The 18,650-nt window shown below is 37.7% G+C and overlaps 1 protein-coding gene across 1 annotated transcript in view; it reads right to left on the bottom strand.

Annotated features, from left to right (window-relative positions):
- Positions 1-1,253: 1,253 nt before the first annotated feature.
- Positions 1,254-18,650, bottom strand: part of LOC144454380 (protocadherin Fat 3-like) — a 180,993-nt gene continuing 163,596 nt past the window's right edge. The window contains 3 exon segments of the mRNA XM_078146184.1: positions 1,254-1,303; positions 1,419-1,490; positions 17,757-18,071. Of these exon segments, the coding sequence (XP_078002310.1) occupies positions 1,254-1,303; positions 1,419-1,490; positions 17,757-18,071 (437 nt within the window).

Below are 18,650 nucleotides of genomic sequence, written 5' to 3'. Positions count from 1 at the left end.
TAGGTAGAATTAAAAACTCAGAAGCAATTAAAAGCCATAAAAAAGAAAGGCAAGCCTGGTCTTCCAGTTTACTTCACATGGTGACCCAGGCCTGCTGACAGGTGAACACTTAATTGTTGGCCAACTGACAAGCAGTGGTAGAGAAAACACTAGCTCAGTGTAACAAGTACAAATAACTCACTAACTGATTTAAGTAAAAAATAAAAATAATAATAAAACTAGGGCCTGAGGTAGCAAAATTTCCTAGTTACTTATACAAAGACACTCATCAATTCTGAATCAGAAACCTCAGGTGCTTTCCCTTTAAAAATACAGACTTTTCAGCCTACTATTTGAGCCCCTCAACAATCTGGATCCAACTCATCTTCCCAACCTTATTTCATATTACTCTATAAACATTTTACAATTCTAGTCAAATTAAATCTCTAGCTGTTCCAAGGTGGCAGCATGGTACAGTCAATGGTACAAGCTGGATTTGGAGTCAGAGCCAATCTGTATTTAAATCTCAACTCTGCTATTTATTCCCAGCACAACTTTGGGCAGGTCACAATCTTCCTGGATCTCTATCTCCTCATTTGTGAAAGGACTGAATAGGGCTAGATAACCTCTAATGACTTCAGAAATATCTGTTCCCCTGCAAACAATATATTCTATTACTTTAACACTGGATTTGTAAATGTTCTAGCAAAGGATCCTAAGTAAGATCTCTTAACCTGGGGGCTCTGAACTTGTTTTTATAATATTTTGACAACCATATTTAAATAGAAGTAGTTTTCATTGTAATACTTTCTATTTTATGTTATGTACTTAAACCATTATTTCTAAAAAGTCCATAGCTTCACTATACTGCCCAAGAGGTCCATGGAACAAAAAAAGGGTAGAACCTCCCCTCTAAAGGATGAAGATCAACAGCATATAAGCATGATGGAAATGTGAAGATATTTCTACGAACCTACTTGGGCCTGCTTGAACCTTTCATGAATTAAATAGCTAGTTATTTTTAAAAACTACTATGCGTAGTGTTATTAACACCCAATATGCAAATAAATTGAACTAGCTAACACTCCCTTAGAACCATGGAGTTCTGGTGCTGAAAGAACAAGGCAGAGGTTGAGAGGTAATTGGTGGAACACCACAAACCCAGCCATGGCACCCATGGAAAAGCCCTGGTGGAGCAGCAAAGGGTTTCCTGGAAGAGGAACCACTCAAAGGAGAAGTTTTTCAAACAGATCCACTGGAGAGAAAAGGAACAATCACATGTCACTGTTTTCCATCCCCACCCCCTTCCCAACATCCCCACCAGCTAAAAGAACAAGCAAAGGATAGAACCATGATACTGGGGAGCAAAACTGGTTCTTTACTTCTGGCTATTACTGTATCACTCATCTTCAAAGTGGTACTAGTGGGACAACAAGTACCTTCGGGAAAGGGCACACCACCCCACCACCAAGGGGCCACCATCAAGAACCTAAATATGGTGCCATTTCTGCCTACAGAACACCAAAAGTCTCATCCATTAACATCGTTAAGTTGACTGGGCTAGAGGGCAATTAAAATTAATCACAGGATCATAGATTTACAGTTAGAAGGAATCTGGGAGGTCATCAAATCCAGCCCATTCATTTTACAGATGATGAAACAGGCCCAGAGAAGTTAAGTGATTTGCTTGGGGTCACACAGCTTCTAGCATCTGAGGCACGATTCAAACCCATATATTCTTGATTCAAAGTTCAACACTATCCACTAGGCCTTATTGCCTCAAACCAAAATTGTTTCAGCTAGAACTTAGTCTGAGTTGTTCCTGAATAATAATGCCATTTACAACATCCAGCTCTTCTTGAATATCTCCCGATCATCTGAGTTCCAAATCATCAATCAGTTAATTAATCAATAAGCATTTATTAGGCATCTACTACACTAAGCATTGTCCTAGGTACTTGTAATACAAAAACAAAAACAAAAAAGGAGACAGTTTCTGCTGCCAACAAGCTGAGATTTTATCACAGGAAATGCCATGTACATACTTTCACTTCTAGAACGCTCTAATTATTAGGACAGTCTAATTACTAGGATGCTTTTTCCTTCTCTACTTCTTGCCAAAATCTATCCCACTTCAGCTTCTACCTACTGAGACTAGTTCAGTCAAATGGAACAAGTCAAATCTCTTTTCTAGGTGGTAACCCTGCTATTATATCCCCCCAACCTAGGCCCACGTTTTCCCCCACTGAGGCTGATATCATTAAGGCACATAGGACTTTGGCAGCATGCTTCAGCTGCCTTCTCCCTCTGTGCCCCGGGAAGGGTCTACACCAGCCATCCTTCATTATGCAGACATTGCCACCATACCCTGGCACAAGTGCCCTCCCCACTTCAGATCCCTTTTATGTATTACATCATAATGTAAACTCTTGGTGGGCAGGGACTGTCATTTTGCTTCTTTTGTGTCGTTGGGTGATTAGTACAGTACCAGGCACAAAATGGGCTGCTTATAAATAACTGTTGACTTACATCAACCCAGGAAGTCTTTTTACTTTACAGTCACGTATTAATGCACATTTCAAGTACATTTAATCTCAATGTGGGGGGGAAATGGAAGTTTTCTAATGTGCATTTCTGGAAGCATCGGAAAAGTCAGGAAGGAAGTCATTTCAAAATGACAGAAAACTGTTAAGGACAAGAACAGAAGACTCTAAAAACAGCATCAATTCTAAAAGTTAAAACAGAAACATGTCTGGTTCTCTACAGAAGTCACACTTCTAACTAAGATATTTTCAGGTTTGCAGCTTCTAAACTAAACAAAGGAAAAAAGACTGCAAAGTGTTTTCTTTTGCGAGTTGCAAAACATGACACAATGAGCAATGAGACAATCAGAAGACCCTGATTTATGAAGCATGAAAAATGCCAGTCAAAAGGAGTTTTTATGTAATCTATAATCACCTTGTAAAAAGATACCTCATTTCCCTTTCATATCCCTCCCTCCCTTCCCCTATTTCCAGGGACACAAGGAAAACTAGTAACTGCAACTGGATTTTTATTTTTTAAAAGCCCTAGGGAAAATTCCTCATCCATAAAATGAGAGTCTTGGACCAACTGACCTCAAAGGTCCCTCCTGGCTCCAAAATCCTAAAATTCTATGATTCTAAGGTTATAATAGCTTATTCTGCCCCAGTGATTAAAACAAAAGGATTATCCCTTGACCTGAAAAAAAATATGGCCCAGATGAACCACCCAAGTAATGAAAATGTTATTAGATAACTAGCAGTGCAAAGAAGAAGAAAAGAAAGACAGCCTTAGCATAAAAATGGCATCTTGTTTCTTGCCATTTGGTATAGGAGAAAAAGTCTTGAATTGGGAATCAAAAAACCATGGTCCTAGTTCAAGCCATACTACTAATTAGTTGTATGACCTTTGTACATTCACTACCCCATAATAGTTTTACTTAGTTTCCGCCCACGGAAAATAAGCAATTTGATATGTCTACATGATCTCTACGGCCCCTTCCAGATCTAAAATTCTAGGATTCCATGATTTTTTACCCGTTTGTAAAACTTATTGACATTTCCCCAAATTTGACTTTATTTCTGAGTTTGAAGCACATGAAAGGTCCAACATGATCTGGGCTAATATTCCCAATGTGTCTCTGAGGTAAGATGAGCATTTAAGTGGGAAGTTAGAAGGAATTTCACTACAAAATCATCTAAGACCTGAGAAAAACTGGCAAGGGCATGAATTAAAATTCATTGTTTCCTTCAGGACAGAAGAATGCAATAATTCAAGATAGTAAATTATCACTTGGAAATTAAAACCCCAATACAAGAAATAAGAAATCAAATTTATGGCCTAGATCTATCATTTTTTTATATCTCCATCATCTGCTTTATTTATGCTTCTCTGTTATCCACCCAAATAATTTTTCCTTGCTTCTGGCAAAGCCACACAACCAGCTGCGCCCCTGGAGCCGCACCTAGGCACAACCGCCATCATTCCATTATCTTGACTGTAGTCCAGCTTACGATATTAGAGAAGAATGGAAATGTGGAATACTTAGTGCCACCAGTTGTGGTCCAAATAATACTTTGAGGTGAGAATAATCATCTGTGTCTACACAACTTCAGAGCAGCCACTTATGGTTACCTGTTGTTAGGACCTCTAGCTCCACATGGTTAGTTAACCAGCTTACTCATTCTCTTCTTGCCTCATAGAGCATACAGCTTCCATCACAGTCACCCACCTGAGGCCTAGACTTTTTCCCCCAGTGCGACAATGGAAATGGCCTGCTGACTCCTAATCATTGTACTCCCCCAAATTCCTCTGTGATTTAGGAGGTCAAGTCACCAAGCTGGTCAAACTTCTTTCAAGGTACTGAAAAAACTTGTGGACATAACTGGGGAACCACCATTGGTGATTTCTTAAAACCTCATGAAGAACAAGATATGTAAGGTAGGACTGGAGAAAGAAAACCACAGTCACAATTTTCAAAAAAGGTAGATTCTTAAAACTGAAGGCCTGTTAACTTTAAAAACATGGTTTCAATTCTTTTCAAATTTTCTAGGATGTATTGCTAAAGGGATAGTTGGTAAGCATATAGAAAAGGAACCAGTACTTAATACTTGATTTCATTTCCTTTTTAGGCAGGGTTACAAGACTGGTAAATCATAGAATTGAGATAGATAAAGCATATGTAGATTATAGAAAAGCATCCACAAAGCCTGGTGGACAGAGGAGAGGAGGTTTGAACCACATAATAGTACAATTAAGTGAGTTTGGAACTGGTTAAAAGGTCAAAATAAAATATGATTAACTGGTTTAATGTTTATTTGGATGTGGGACCCTAGCATAGGACCTGTGCTATTCAACATTATTATCAAGTACTTATTAAATTTGGAGATGATACAATGGAATACCAAATATCTGATACAAAAGGACTAGACTCTAAATAAACATATCTACAAGCTGAGATGACAGACTCAGCCTAAGATTTTAGTAGGAATGCATAAAGTCATAAATTTTCATTCAAAAAATTAATTGCATAAATAAAGATAAGAAAAAATATGGCTATACCGATGGTTCTCAAAATGTGTTCTGTGGACCCCTGGAGGACTCCTAAGACTCTTTCAAAGGTTCTGTAAAATAAAAATTATTTTCAAAATAATACTAAGACATTATTTGCCTATTAATTTTCCCTATTTCAACTACATACCCACATGAGACCAGATTTTCTTCATCTACTTCAACCAAAACAATGCATCACAGTAGACTGAATAAAGGAGCACAATAGACTGAATGAAAGTATTAAGAATCCAGCTATCTTCTATTGAGTCAAAAAGATTTGCAGAATAAAAAAAAATGTCTTTCTCACTAACATTTTTCGGTTTTTTGGAATATATATTTATCTTCCTTAAAATATATTATTTAAATTTAACATGTAATGGTTACTATAATTTTGAATGGAATCAAATATTTTTAAAATGTATCAACTTTAGTTACTAAATACAGTTAAATATTGATGAATATTTTAATATTTTCTATCATACAAACAAAACTCTTTGCTGTTCTCAGTAATTTTAAAGGGTGTAAGGAGTACTGAGACAAAATTTTGAGACTGGCTGGGATAGATAATAATTCATATCAAAAAGAGCTGAGATTTTTAGATTTATGATAAATATTTTTTCTTAGACTTTTGGGCTTCCTTTTTTCCCTTTTGGCCTGATTCAAAAGTTAGGTTGAAGGTATATGGACATAACTTGGCTGTCCTAGGACACAATTTTGGTAAAAGATAATAAGTACTTTGAGGACAGGAGATATAACATTTTTATCTTCACATCCTCAGAAATCAGCACGGTGCTAGTAGGCAACCACAACTGTTAAGTTGTTTATTATTGGGGGATAAAGATTTAAAAACACAGGGGTATCCATACCAAAGATCTATTCACATATCATATAGTAAAATCATCTGTGAATCTCTACCTACTTGGAAAGGGAGTGGAAATAGACATCAGTGTTTAACTAGTGGTGCCAAAGCTCTGAAAGTGAAAAAAAAAAAATGAAGGTAGTGATTTGCATAAAGTGAATGCTTTCTAATTGGCTACTGAATGAATAACTTAAAGGAGGTTCTTTATTGTGTGTGTGTGTTAAAAGATAAAAATTGTGTGAATTTCACTTTGTTTGGTTGTACAGATGGAAAATAGTAACTGAATGTAGATTGGCCTAAGTAGGCTGAGGGGAGAGTTACAACTGAGAATAGTCACCCTCAAAATATTTCCTCATGTTGTTTCCTGGAAAGCTCTGTGCAAAACTGGGTCAGATGGGAATTTTATCTGCAGCCAAATTCTCTCTTAACACTCAGGGTTGAGGATAAAATAACTTCCCTCCACATTCATTCTGTTTGATGCTATTTCTGTAGAAATTTTTTTTCTATTTTCCTAAAAAGTATTTTACTAAGAAAAATGAAAAGCTACCAAAGAAATAAAGAAATGCACAAACAACTTCTGGTTTCTTAATTTCCTTGACAAGATGGAAGAGTGAGCATAAGACTATGAGTCTCAACAAGCTCCATTACATCTTATTAACCATATAGTCATGGGTAAGTCACTAGTCTATATGTTGTCAAATGCAAACAGAGGGTAAGAATATATTCGTTGCATTTGGATTGATGAATGGCTTCAATGAGGATCAAAGAAATTATGAAACATAATACATTTATACCCACATAGTCCTGTAAAACTAAATTAATAGAATGTTAGATACTATTTTAATTATTTTCCCATTAAAAGCCTACTATCTTGCATCATTGAAAAGTTGAGGTATCCCTGGGTTCTCTATGTGCATGAGTTCTTCTAACAAGCTAGAAAGGCTGCACATAGAGGCTCACCTCTGGACCGTCAACAAATTAGGAGACAAAACATGGTTTTGGATACAGAGGGACTGAGTTCCAACTTTGGCTCCATCAGTTTACTTCTGGGACTTCTTTGAGACTTAGTTTCCTCACTTGCAAAATTAAGATGTTGAACTAAGTGACCTAAAGATAGAAAGTTATGAGAGAATCACCGCCAAAAAGCTGAATGCAGAATAATGAATGAATGAAAAAATAGTGTGTGGGGGTGTGTGTGTGTGTGTGTGTGTGTGTGTGTGTTTTAAACTACAGTTCCTCATCAATACACCACCCAAGACACAGGACAGAAAACCTGTCAGTAGAGGAAGTACTCACACAAATAAAATAAAAACGCTATTAAATATGTATTATAATTTTTGTTGCTGTTACTATTATTTATCGCCAGCACCACCAACATCAAAACTTACTGCATCCATGACACAGATTTAGACTGAAGAAATATTGAAATGGTGTCACTCCTCTGATAAAGAAACTTTACTGGCTCTCTATTGCTTCTAGCATAAAATATAAACATGTCTGGCAAAGAAAGCATTGTAGAATCTGGATCCAACCTATCTCTGGTCTTAAACTAACCTCACAACCCTGGCCCCTCACACACTCCATCATCCAGCCAAACTGTCCTGTTGGCCACACTGCTCTACTGACTGTTCCATGTACATATCACCTCTGTCTCCCAAGCTTGTTCCTTTGCATGGGCTACCCACCTTGCCTAGAGTGTTCTCCCTCTCTCTTCAAGTTTCATTTGAAGTGCCACCTCCAAACACAGATCTTTCCCTTTTCCCCTAGTTACTGCTTTCTACTTCCTTTCCCTACATTATTTTGTTTATTTGTATCCATGTTGGTTCTTCCTAGAGAAGTAAGGTTCTTAAGGTAAAGGGCCTATGCATACAGCAAACACTTAATAAATGCTTTCATGTCCTTGTATCACCAGTGCCTGGTACAACATAAGGGAAGGGAACAAGTATTTATGAAGTGCCTACTACATGCCAGGCACTGTGCTAAGTACTTTACAAATATTATTATTACTTCATCTCATCCTTACAACAATTCTGTTAGATAGGTGCTTTTATTATCCCCATTTTACAGAAGAAGAAATGTCTGTTGAATTGAAACTATTCCACAGATTCAGGGATTTTAAAAAAATAATGACCATGGAAATAGAAAAGGGAAACGACCATATGACAATAAAGTTGACATTCCCCTCACAGGAAAGGCAATTCCATCCCGGGACAGCCAGGCTCTGCACACTTCAAATAGCTATGAGAATACACAACTGTGAAATGATGAAGCGTGAAAGTACATCGCCCTCCCATGACCATAATCACAGTGTAGAAAAAAAAGATACCTTTTGTCCCTTTCTCATTGAGAATGCATTCACATGTATGCAAAGGTCAATGCTGAATTTAAATAACCCAATGTGATAAATCTGCATGAGTCTGATTTGTTCTATTGGACTCACTGGATTAAATGAACAATTTAGTGGTCTATAGGACAAGGTATCCTTTCATAGCTGAAAGAGCTAGGGGGTGATTTACTGTTTGATTCTGACTCATGTGCCCCATTATCTGCTTTGTGCCTATACTTACGAATATTAACTTATCATCTAATGTCCACTTCTACCTTTTTAGAGCAATTTAGATGCATGCTAGGAAGAGCTCAACCAAGCTAAAGAGAAGTAACAAAATATATAACAGACTGAAGAAGACACTCCATGTAGATATACAAAAATTAATTAATGTCATCCTCCTGACTTGTAATTCATGGTAATTGAAAAATAACCTAAAAGTTTATCTCTTTTTGCTACCTAAAGGGAAAAATGTTTTCTAAGCAAATCAATAGCATAAACAAGATTTTAAAGGGGTAGCATTCAGCTTACTTACAAATTAGATTGTTTCCAAACACTTAAAATCAGCATATCAGCACTACAGCTGCTCTGCCCCCCCCCAAAAAAAGGGACCCACAGGGATCATGCTCCTGAGGACTCGGTCACTGAGCTCCAATTCCCACACTGGGACTCTGGATATTTTTCTTGCCAAAAAGGACTTTTCTTTCTACCACTGCCTCTAGAAAAGGACTGTTCTATTGTCCCTATCACCCACACTGCTACTTCACGACTGAAAGATCCTTCCCCAGCCACCACTGTCCAATGTGCTATCTTCCTCTATTAAAATGTAACTTTTTTAGATGTACTGTCTCCTCCTACTAGGATGTAAGTTCTCGAGGGCAAGAATAGTCCCAGTTGTATAGTTGTATTCCCAGCATTTATCAGACTGCTAAATAGTGATTAATGCTTGCTGTGTCCCTGCCCTCCCCCATTCATTTATTCAACTACTATGTTAATTACAAATCAGGCATCTACCTGAGTTTATAATTTGCTTTATGGTACCTGGAAATAAGAAGTGAGGTGGTCCAGTGGATACAGTACTAGGACTGGAGTCAGGAAGACCTGAATTCAAACATGACCTTAGAAACTTTTTTTTTTTACTGGCTGTGTGACCCAAGGCAAATCATTTAACCCATTTGTCTCAGTTTCCTCATCTGTAAAATGACCTGGAAAAGGAAATGGCAAATCATTCCAGTATCTTTGCTAAGGAAACCCCCCAACAAGGGTCATAGAGAGTTGGAAACAACTAAAAACAAACCTGGAAAAAAGTGTGTTTTTCTTTTAAAAGGCTTTTTCTGACGCAGTTTAAACTTCCCCAAATTTGTTCTCAATCCCTGAGACTTTGTTATTTCAAGAACCAATGGAATTTTGTGACAGGAACACTGAACTTAAATGTCACTCAGATGTATGCCTTCCTTGTCACTTACAAAGCTCTGTATTTTGAATATCTCTGAAGCTCAATTCTCTCAAATGTAAAATGGAGATAAAAATATTTTATCAGGTAAGAATCAAATAAGACATTGTATATTAAGGACTTTGTAATTACAAAGTATTATATAAACTAATTATGTTATGAGCTATTATATAAAAGTATTATATGAAATAGTAAGCTGTTTTTGTTCTTATTACAAAGGGAAGAAATATGAGATGACCCATCCTGGATTCAGGAAGATCCGGATTCAAGTCCCTGCCTCTGGCGTACTGAATAATCAAAAGCAAGTCACTTAATCTCTCAGTTCCCACAGAAAATTATCTAAGACTATCAGGGGGAGACAAAAATCCTCAGCTCCACTGGTAGAGAGAATTTTTCACACCAGGGCTTCTCTTACCCTGAGGAAATCATAGGTTTCGCTGGATCTGATCACCCCTTCAAATGCATGTGTGCATATACAGACACATATACATGCATTTATGAACGTACAGACATACAAAATACATCTATGTGTATGTATTGATGTATATGTGTGTATCACCATCTTGAAGAAGGAAAAATGCTCTATTCCCTATATATTATTTTCACATGACCTATCTATTTTTAAAAATCACCTATGATGTAATTGCTATAGACATTAATGAAGCAACTATTCCAAACCCCAAGGGGTCTTCCCCCACAAGGTGCTGGCCCCTCTCTCTCCTCTATGAGTTATTTAGTTCATTCCTGTGAGGGATAGAGAGTCTCCTGGCAATCCTTTAAAACAAGTGAGAAAGAGCTCCTTGAAATTTATCCCTCCTCTCAGATCACAAGGTTATTCCTCCCTTACTAACCAAGTCAAGTAGGCATGGGCCTGGGGGAGGAGGGAATGCCGCATAGGTGTAATTCACCTGCTAAGCATGGAAATAATTACGTTGGCCCAGAATAGATCTTAGAAGCCTAAGCAGATTTTTTGGTGGGAGGGAAAAGGGAGATAAAGGGAAAGAACATGAAGAAAGAGGGAAGGGAACAGCAGGAGAGAAAAATTGTACATAGTTCTACAATGAAAATCTCCATGTCATTACGTTAACAATCTGAGTTTGAAAAAATATTGCCTTTAGATATAAGACAGCAACTCATAAAGGAGGGGAAAATCTGCTCCTGCCTAGGACATCTGCTATATACTGAAAGTTGTAGGATAAAAGTTTTCATGTTCTTTGCATTCAACATTTTAATCTTTATTCATTATATGGCATTGTGCAAAGGGCTATACTTTTTGGCTCTACTGCAGTACAAAAAATGAAAAATTGGTTTATTAGAGTTAATACCCAAAGTGGGAAAGGGAGAAGAGGGAACAGACGCATAAATTCTTACTAAATACACTGGGTAGCTAAATCCTTGCCTTCATTACTGGAAAATATTGTATTCATGAAATTATTTTAGACAAATTACTTCAGTGGGAAAGAACACAAGTGAGAATGAAGTTTGCTAATGGCTATTTACTTGGGGGTTACAAAATGTAGACCATTAATTGCAAGCAGCTCAACTCTTAGGATGCCAGGACTCTAGTAAAAGATTCGTCAATGCAGGCTTCCCCAAACTCGCAGGTTGGCAGAGCCCTCTGACTTACTCTGTTGTACAGGGGACTGAAATGCAGAATGAAATCTCTCTGAAACACACATGTTCTCATATTAACATATTAACATATTATCATGTTCTCGAATTACCTTGCAAGGTTTAGCTTCTATCACTCCACCATGTAGCTCTTTAAATGGATACGAAAAAGACAGAATGAGATCATCCATGGCAACACTAGTACTAAGAATTTTCAAGCCCTTCATGATCACTGGTATTGCTTACATCACTTTTAGAAAAGGGGCAGCTAGGTGGCACAGTGGATAGAGCACCAGAGCTGGATTCAGGAGGACCTGAGTTCAAATGCGGCCTCAGACACATAATACTTCCCAGCTGTGTGATTCTGGGCAAGTCACTTAACCCCAACTGCCTCACTAAAAAAAAAAAAAGAAAGAAAGAAAGAAAAGGGGCAGCTAGTTGGCACAGTGGATAGCGTGCCAAGCCTAGAGTAAGAAAGACTCCTATTCCTGAGTTCAAATCTGGCCTCAGACACTTAAGAGTTGTGTGACCCTGGGCAAGTCACTTCACCCTGTTTGCCTCAGTTTCTTCATCTATAAAATGAACTGGAAAAGGAAATGGCAAACCATTCTAGTTTAATCTTTGTCAAGAAAGTCCCGAAAGGGGTCACAAACAGTCAGATGTGACTGAAACAATTTTAGAATATCGACTGGAGAATTTGAGGTGTACAGTTAGGAGCAACCTCTTTCTTCTTTTCACAAATAAAGGGAGGCCATAGGTGGTAAAGTGACTTGCCCAAGGTGACACATTAGAGAATTTGCTTAAAGGATAAAAGGTTTTTCATGAGTTGCCTGACTTGTCCATGCAAAGTAAAAGATACCACCAAGAATGTACATGACTTTCTGTTCCAGAATAATATATGGAACTCCCATTCCCAACATCTATAGTTCAGCCTGACTGGACTTCTTACTACTCCTTACTCATGTCTCTGCATCTTTGCTTACCTTTGCATTGGCTTTCTTGTCTTTGCACTGGCTCTTTTCCAGGCCTAGAATGTGGTACCTCCTCACCATCTCTGACTGAAAAATCTCCTTCCCTTCAGGATTCAGTTCAAGCATCACCTTCTTCTAAATCCAATTAGAAGAGTAAGCTCCTTGAGATCAGGAGCTGCCTTACTGCTTTTCTTCATAGAGCTGATTAATGTAAACAATGAATCCCTAGAGTGATTATATCTCTTCAAATATGTACTTTTTAAAATTATAATTATGGAAAATACAGTAACTAGTTCTAGTCCAATGGAAATACACAGTGTGACTTTGAATAATGCAATCACTTCAGGATATTCTTTAGTTACGCTAACTGGGAGACCTGGCTGTAAACCAAGGGCTTAGCAGAGTGTCTGGTACACAGTAGGCATTTAATAAATGCTAGCTGTTGATGGACCGACTTTCCACTTGAGGCCTTTCTTGATCCTCCTAGCTGCTGAAGCCCTGCCCTTCCAAAATCACCTTGTATTAATTTTGTATACGGACTCTATAATTCAGAGGACCACAGAATTATTTTTTATGTACGTCTTCCCCACTAAAATATAAGCTCTTTAAAGGAAACAAGTATTATTTCATTTTTATCTCTGTATCTCCAGCACAATGCGTGGCACACAACAGATTTTTAATAAATGGCTACTGTATGATTAAATAGAAAAGAAAGTAGGCCAACTATGTAGCAGGAATGAGCAATAAGAGATGGACCGCTTAGAAGCTGTACTGATACCTACACAATCTTAAAATAAACACAGGGAGGGCTCAAGACATTGAACAAATTCTCCACATAAAAATTTGAACAAAAATTTTCCAAGAAGGCCTGGATGGCAATCTACTAAGGTATGGATGGAAAGCTTTGCAAACTACAACAGGGAAAGGACTACCTATACCGATGAAATTAAAAATCCATTAAAGTTATCAAAGAAAGGAGCAGAGATTTTTAAATGCATCAGAGACCAGAGTTCTAGGGGGCTCAATAGGTAGAGCACTGGACCAGGAGTCAGGATGACCTGAGTGCAAATTCAGCCTCAGATATTCATTTACTGTGTGACCTTGAGCAAGTCATGTAACCTCTGTCTGCCCTGCTTAACTACAAAGTGGAAACAATGACAGTGCTGCAGTGTCTTTATATCCCTAGCACCTAGCACATGCCTGTATCCTAGGCTGGAGGTGCTGAATGAATAAGGGATGAACTGGTAGCTTTCATGGCCTGCTTTAGCCTCTGGAATCCCCCTTGAGGTACCATCTAGGTTAAGATCTCCTCAAGTGTTCTGAAAAACAAAGGAAAAAAAAATTCCCAGGACCACAGTGAGGACTGAATGAGATAATAACTGTAAAGTGCTTTGCTAAGCCTGAAATGCTTTATAAGTGTTAGCTATTAAGTTTAGTTTAGTTTAGCACTAAGTATTTAGGTTAGCACAGTGCCTGGCACATAGGAGTAATAAATATTTATTGACAGATTATTTCATACAAACCTGCCTATAAGGATTAAAAGGCTTTCCAAAAGGAGCGTTTCAGCTCCACCTAAAGGGCAACCATCTGATTATGCACATTTTTCTATGTTCCCAATCACTCAGATTAGTATAGTTATTTTCTACCTCCAATCCTACTGAAGCTTGAAATTTCTTTTTATTCAGAGTACAGAGGAGTGACTCACTCTCCTCTAACGGAGCACAGGGTAAGGATCTGAATAGCACTGAATACGAGAAACTCAGATGAAGAGATTGTGGTATCCTTCAGGCATTATGGAGTAGACTGACCCTTGATCACATAAGCACACGTTGGGTATACTGTTGAGGGGCCTCCAAGGTAGGGATGGACTGGTAACCTCTAAGCTTTATTTCAGTTCTGAGTTTTTGTGATTCTGTGATTTATACCTTGCCCCTTCTTCCTGAAAAGCCATTATTTTTTAATATTCCAAAGTGGCTGGGTCACTTCCCATCTTCTCACATTTCCAAGGAAGCTCAATAATGCAGGGATGGGTTGTGGGGTTCATTTTTTTTTGGGTTTTTTTTCCTTTGTTTTTCAGAACAGTTGAGGAGATCTTAACCTAGGTGGTATCTGTATCTCAAGGGTAAAAGCTAAAGCAGGCCATGAAAGATACCAGTTCATCCTTTATTCATGCAGTGCCTCCAACCTAGGATACAGGCATGTGCTAGGTGCTAGGGATGTAAAGACAAAAATGAAACAGTCCTTGCCCTCGAGGAATTTCCAGCCTATTAGGGAATACAACATATTCATATATGTGTACATAAATACAAGTAAAATATAAATGCAAGTCATTTTAAGGGGCACTAGAGGGTAAATATTAATTTTATAACAAAATACAGGCAAATTTCTGCTTTAACACTACTGCAATGAAAACAAAAAAATAATAGTGATGATTATAATAGTAATATAATAATAATAATAATAATAATAATAATAATAATAATAATAATAACAACTAACCTTTATATAGTACTTACTATGTGCCAGGCACTATGCTAAGTGCTTTACAATTATTATCTCATTTGTAACTCACAATAACCTTGGAGTTAGGTACTATCATAACTACCATTTCATAGATTTAAAAAATGAGGTGAACAGACATTAATGACTTGCTCAGGGTCACACAATTAGTAAGTATCAGGGGCCAAATTTGATTCCAGGCCCAGCATTTTATCTACTACATCACCTTGCTGCTCAGGAATTAATGTTTGTCCAACTCTTTATGGCCCCGTGGACCATACTGTCCGTATGGGGTTTTCTGAGCCAAGATATTGGAGTGGTTTGCCATTTCTTTTTCTGTGCTACCTAACTGCCTCTAATTTCCATAAAATTTATGAGTTACTGAATTTAATAAGCATTTATGCAGCCCATTCTAAGTAAAAGGTACTGTGTCACCCACTGAGGGTACAAAGCTAGACATGACATAGAATCTACTCTCAATGATGTTACATTCAAACTGAGGAAAAATATACTGTTTACTAATAAGAATGATAGAAAGAAGAGCAGGGACAAATGCAAAGGTGACACGTCCAAGTAAAATCCTATGAGAAATTTCAGGAAAGAGAGTTCACTTTAACTTAGGGGTGGAGGGGATGAATTTTGGGAAATCTTCATGGGGAAAGTTCCTATTTGGATAATGAAGAAAAGATAGTAACCATTGGGGAGGGGAAACCTCATTTAGGACAATATGAACAAAGGCATAAAGACAAAAAATGTAGTAGTATGTAGTAGTCCAGTTTGTCTGGAATAAAGTTGACTAGAGCTAGAGAGCGACAGGTCTTAAATTCTAGGACCAGAAGCTTCTGCTTTATTTGCTGTACAAATGAGAACTACTAATGCTTTCTGATTTAGGGAATGGCAGGATAACATTAGCATTGCAACAAGGAGTTTACTTGGGGCAGTGGCGTGATGGACGATGATGAGAAAGGACATCGGAATATCAGTTATGAGGCTTTTATAATAATCTAAGTCAGAAAAGATGGCGACTTGAACCTGAGTGGTCTGCACTGGGATATGAGGAGAGGAGATGGATTTGAGAGATATTAAGAAGACAGAATCACTGAGATTTGGCAAATGATTGAATATGTAGAATCAGGGAAAGGGAAGATACAAAGATAACAAGTCTAGAAAAATGAAATATGCCATGACACTCTTCAGTTCAATGAAGAGATATAAAGAGGTTAGGAGGAACAACCATTCTAGGAAATTAAGAGATTAGTCTCCTTTTGGACATGTCCAGTTTTCACTACTGGTAAGACAGCTATGTGAAGAGAGTTAATAAGTGGCTGGGAAATAAGGGATGGAAACTTTGGGAATAATTAATGGATGAGTTATATGCAATAATGACTAGGGTCAAGAGGAGTTGGTATGATAGTCATGGCAATAAACTCTAAAGGAGACATCACTAAATGGTGGCAAGAGCACAAGGGTCTCAAAGTGTCCTCGGTGAGTCAGCCACATATGCTATAGGTTCTAGACATCAAACAAGCAAAAAAATTTTCCAGGCTCTAGTAAATAATCGTCTTATCATTAGCAATTCTCAAGGTAACAAAATTCTAGTACAGTTAAAGAATATGGAGTACCCTGGGAGTTTGCTTTAATGTAACAGAATCTGACATTTATATGTAATGGACTGCAGTTTAATATTTCAACTCAAGCAAACCCTGAGCAAGAGAAATGATATTATCTGCTGAGGACTCCAGTAACATTCATTAAGAACACTGAACCCATGCACACACCAAGGAACGTCTCCACGTTCCTGTTCTCTATCTCATGTTAACTCACCTATCTGTAATACGATAATATTATCTGCTTTACATTACAGTAAAAGCTTGATTAACCCAAACCCAATAAACCAGAACAATCACTTAGCTTGTTTTTTTTCTTTTCTTCTCTCTCTGTCTCTCTCACACACACAAAGCACACATGCACACACACACACTCTGTCTCTCACTTATAAGAGAAAAATTCAAATTGAAAGAAAATAAGCTGATGACAGAGAATTATTCACAAATCAAATTGCACAATATGTCTCAGGCTCAGTACATATTCAGCCCAGTCTCCTATACCTCAATCTCTGTCTATAGTCCTATACAAAAATCACTGATGTCTGGAATGATAATCCTTAGGCACAACTACTTCCTCACTCATCAAAGTCAATTTTGATTACATCTACTTACTTAACCAGAACTCATTATGACAGAAAAGATAACCATTACATTTCTGAAATATTTTCAACAATGAGGGTGGTGACATAAAAGTTTATCTGGCTAATTCTCAGTTTGGCAGGATATTAAAATAGCAAGACTACTGTCTCTGACTTGATCTTTCTTAGTAAATTGTGTTTATTCTGAATTATTGCATAATGACAGCTATCAAAGGGTAGTTACACTTACAAAAATAGCATTGAGAAGTAGAATAGGGTGTACACACACACACACACACACACACACACACATACACACACACACACACACACACACACACACACACACACACACACACACACACTCTTCGAGCCATCCAGATTCAGTGGAAAGGACAGTCCTGATTAGAGAATCTGGTTCAGAAAAGAGAGACCAGACAATCTTGCCTGTAGGCTCTAAGGTGAAGTCTCACTTCTGATTAAAAGAGCTAATGAAGTGGGCAGTAGGTTTTCTAAACTTTGGCTGTTATTAACCAAGGTGATTCAGATACTACCACTGAGCTTTAAATTAAAAAGACTGATCTCCATTCCATTAGTTCACTTGACTTTGTCTACTGAAATTAAGACCAACTTAAAAGACAAGAAAGAAGATAGGTCTCCTTTTCCAAACACTGCCTCAGGAGAAAGAACATGGTGATAACCAGACAATTAATAGAAATAAATCTAAATAACAAGTGTCGGGTGGATGGATTTCACTGTTCTACTGCTTACCAAATGGGGACAGAAAGATGTTGCCTTACCCGTTTTGATATTTATTACAAAGAAGTTCTGAGGATTCCCACTCGTAATCCTGTAGGTTAGCTTTTCATTAGAACTGGAATCCGGATCTTCAGCCTGGATCTGAATGACAGATACATCCTTAGGAGAGTTTTCCATGACCACAGGATAGTAAATGGGCTCTGAGGTCAAAGGAGCATTGTCATTTACATCTTCAATCTCAATGTAGACCTCGATGGTAGAATAGAGAGGGACAACGCCTCGATCAGTGGCATAGACGGTCAGCCAGTATGACCCAGTGGTTTCTCGATCAAGAATGTCAGCGGTATAGATGACCCCTGTAAGAAAACACAGCAAGAGCAATGTCACATGTTACTACAGATCATTCAAAGCAATTATTTTAATTATAGTACCTTGAATTCAAGTTTACCTCATTTTAAGAAAAACTGGCATCTAGAAGCTAGGTAGCCCAGTGGATAAAAGCACTGATCCTGGAGTCAGGAAGACCTCAGTTCAAATTTGGCCTTAGACACTTCTTAGTTGTGGGACCTCTGACCAAGTCACTTAATCTCTGTTTGCCTCAGTTTCCTACTCTATAAAATGGGGAAAATAATAGCACCTACCTCCCAGAGTTGTGAGAATCAAACGAGATATTAAATGTAAAGCACATAGTATCTAAGCGCTATATAAATGTTAGTAATTATCATTTAGGGATATAAGGGGCCTTAGGGATCACCTAAATTAATAAATGTTTACCTAGCTGAGTAGAATTGAGTTGCACCCAATCCCTTTACTCTATAGTTAGGAAACGAAAGTGCAGAGAAAGAACATGATTTGCCCTACAACTTATATCAAGCTAATGACAGAGGTGACACTTATGATTATCTGTGACTATTCCAATGTTCTTTGTTGCTGTT

Source organism: Phascolarctos cinereus, unplaced genomic scaffold, assembly GCF_003287225.1.
Source record: "Phascolarctos cinereus isolate Bilbo 61053 unplaced genomic scaffold, phaCin_HiC Scaffold_726;HRSCAF=1367, whole genome shotgun sequence".
Classification (NCBI taxonomy): Eukaryota; Metazoa; Chordata; class Mammalia; order Diprotodontia; family Phascolarctidae; genus Phascolarctos; species Phascolarctos cinereus.
The sequence above is the reverse complement of the archived record's forward strand: the minus strand, read 5'-3'. Positions and strand labels throughout refer to the sequence as shown.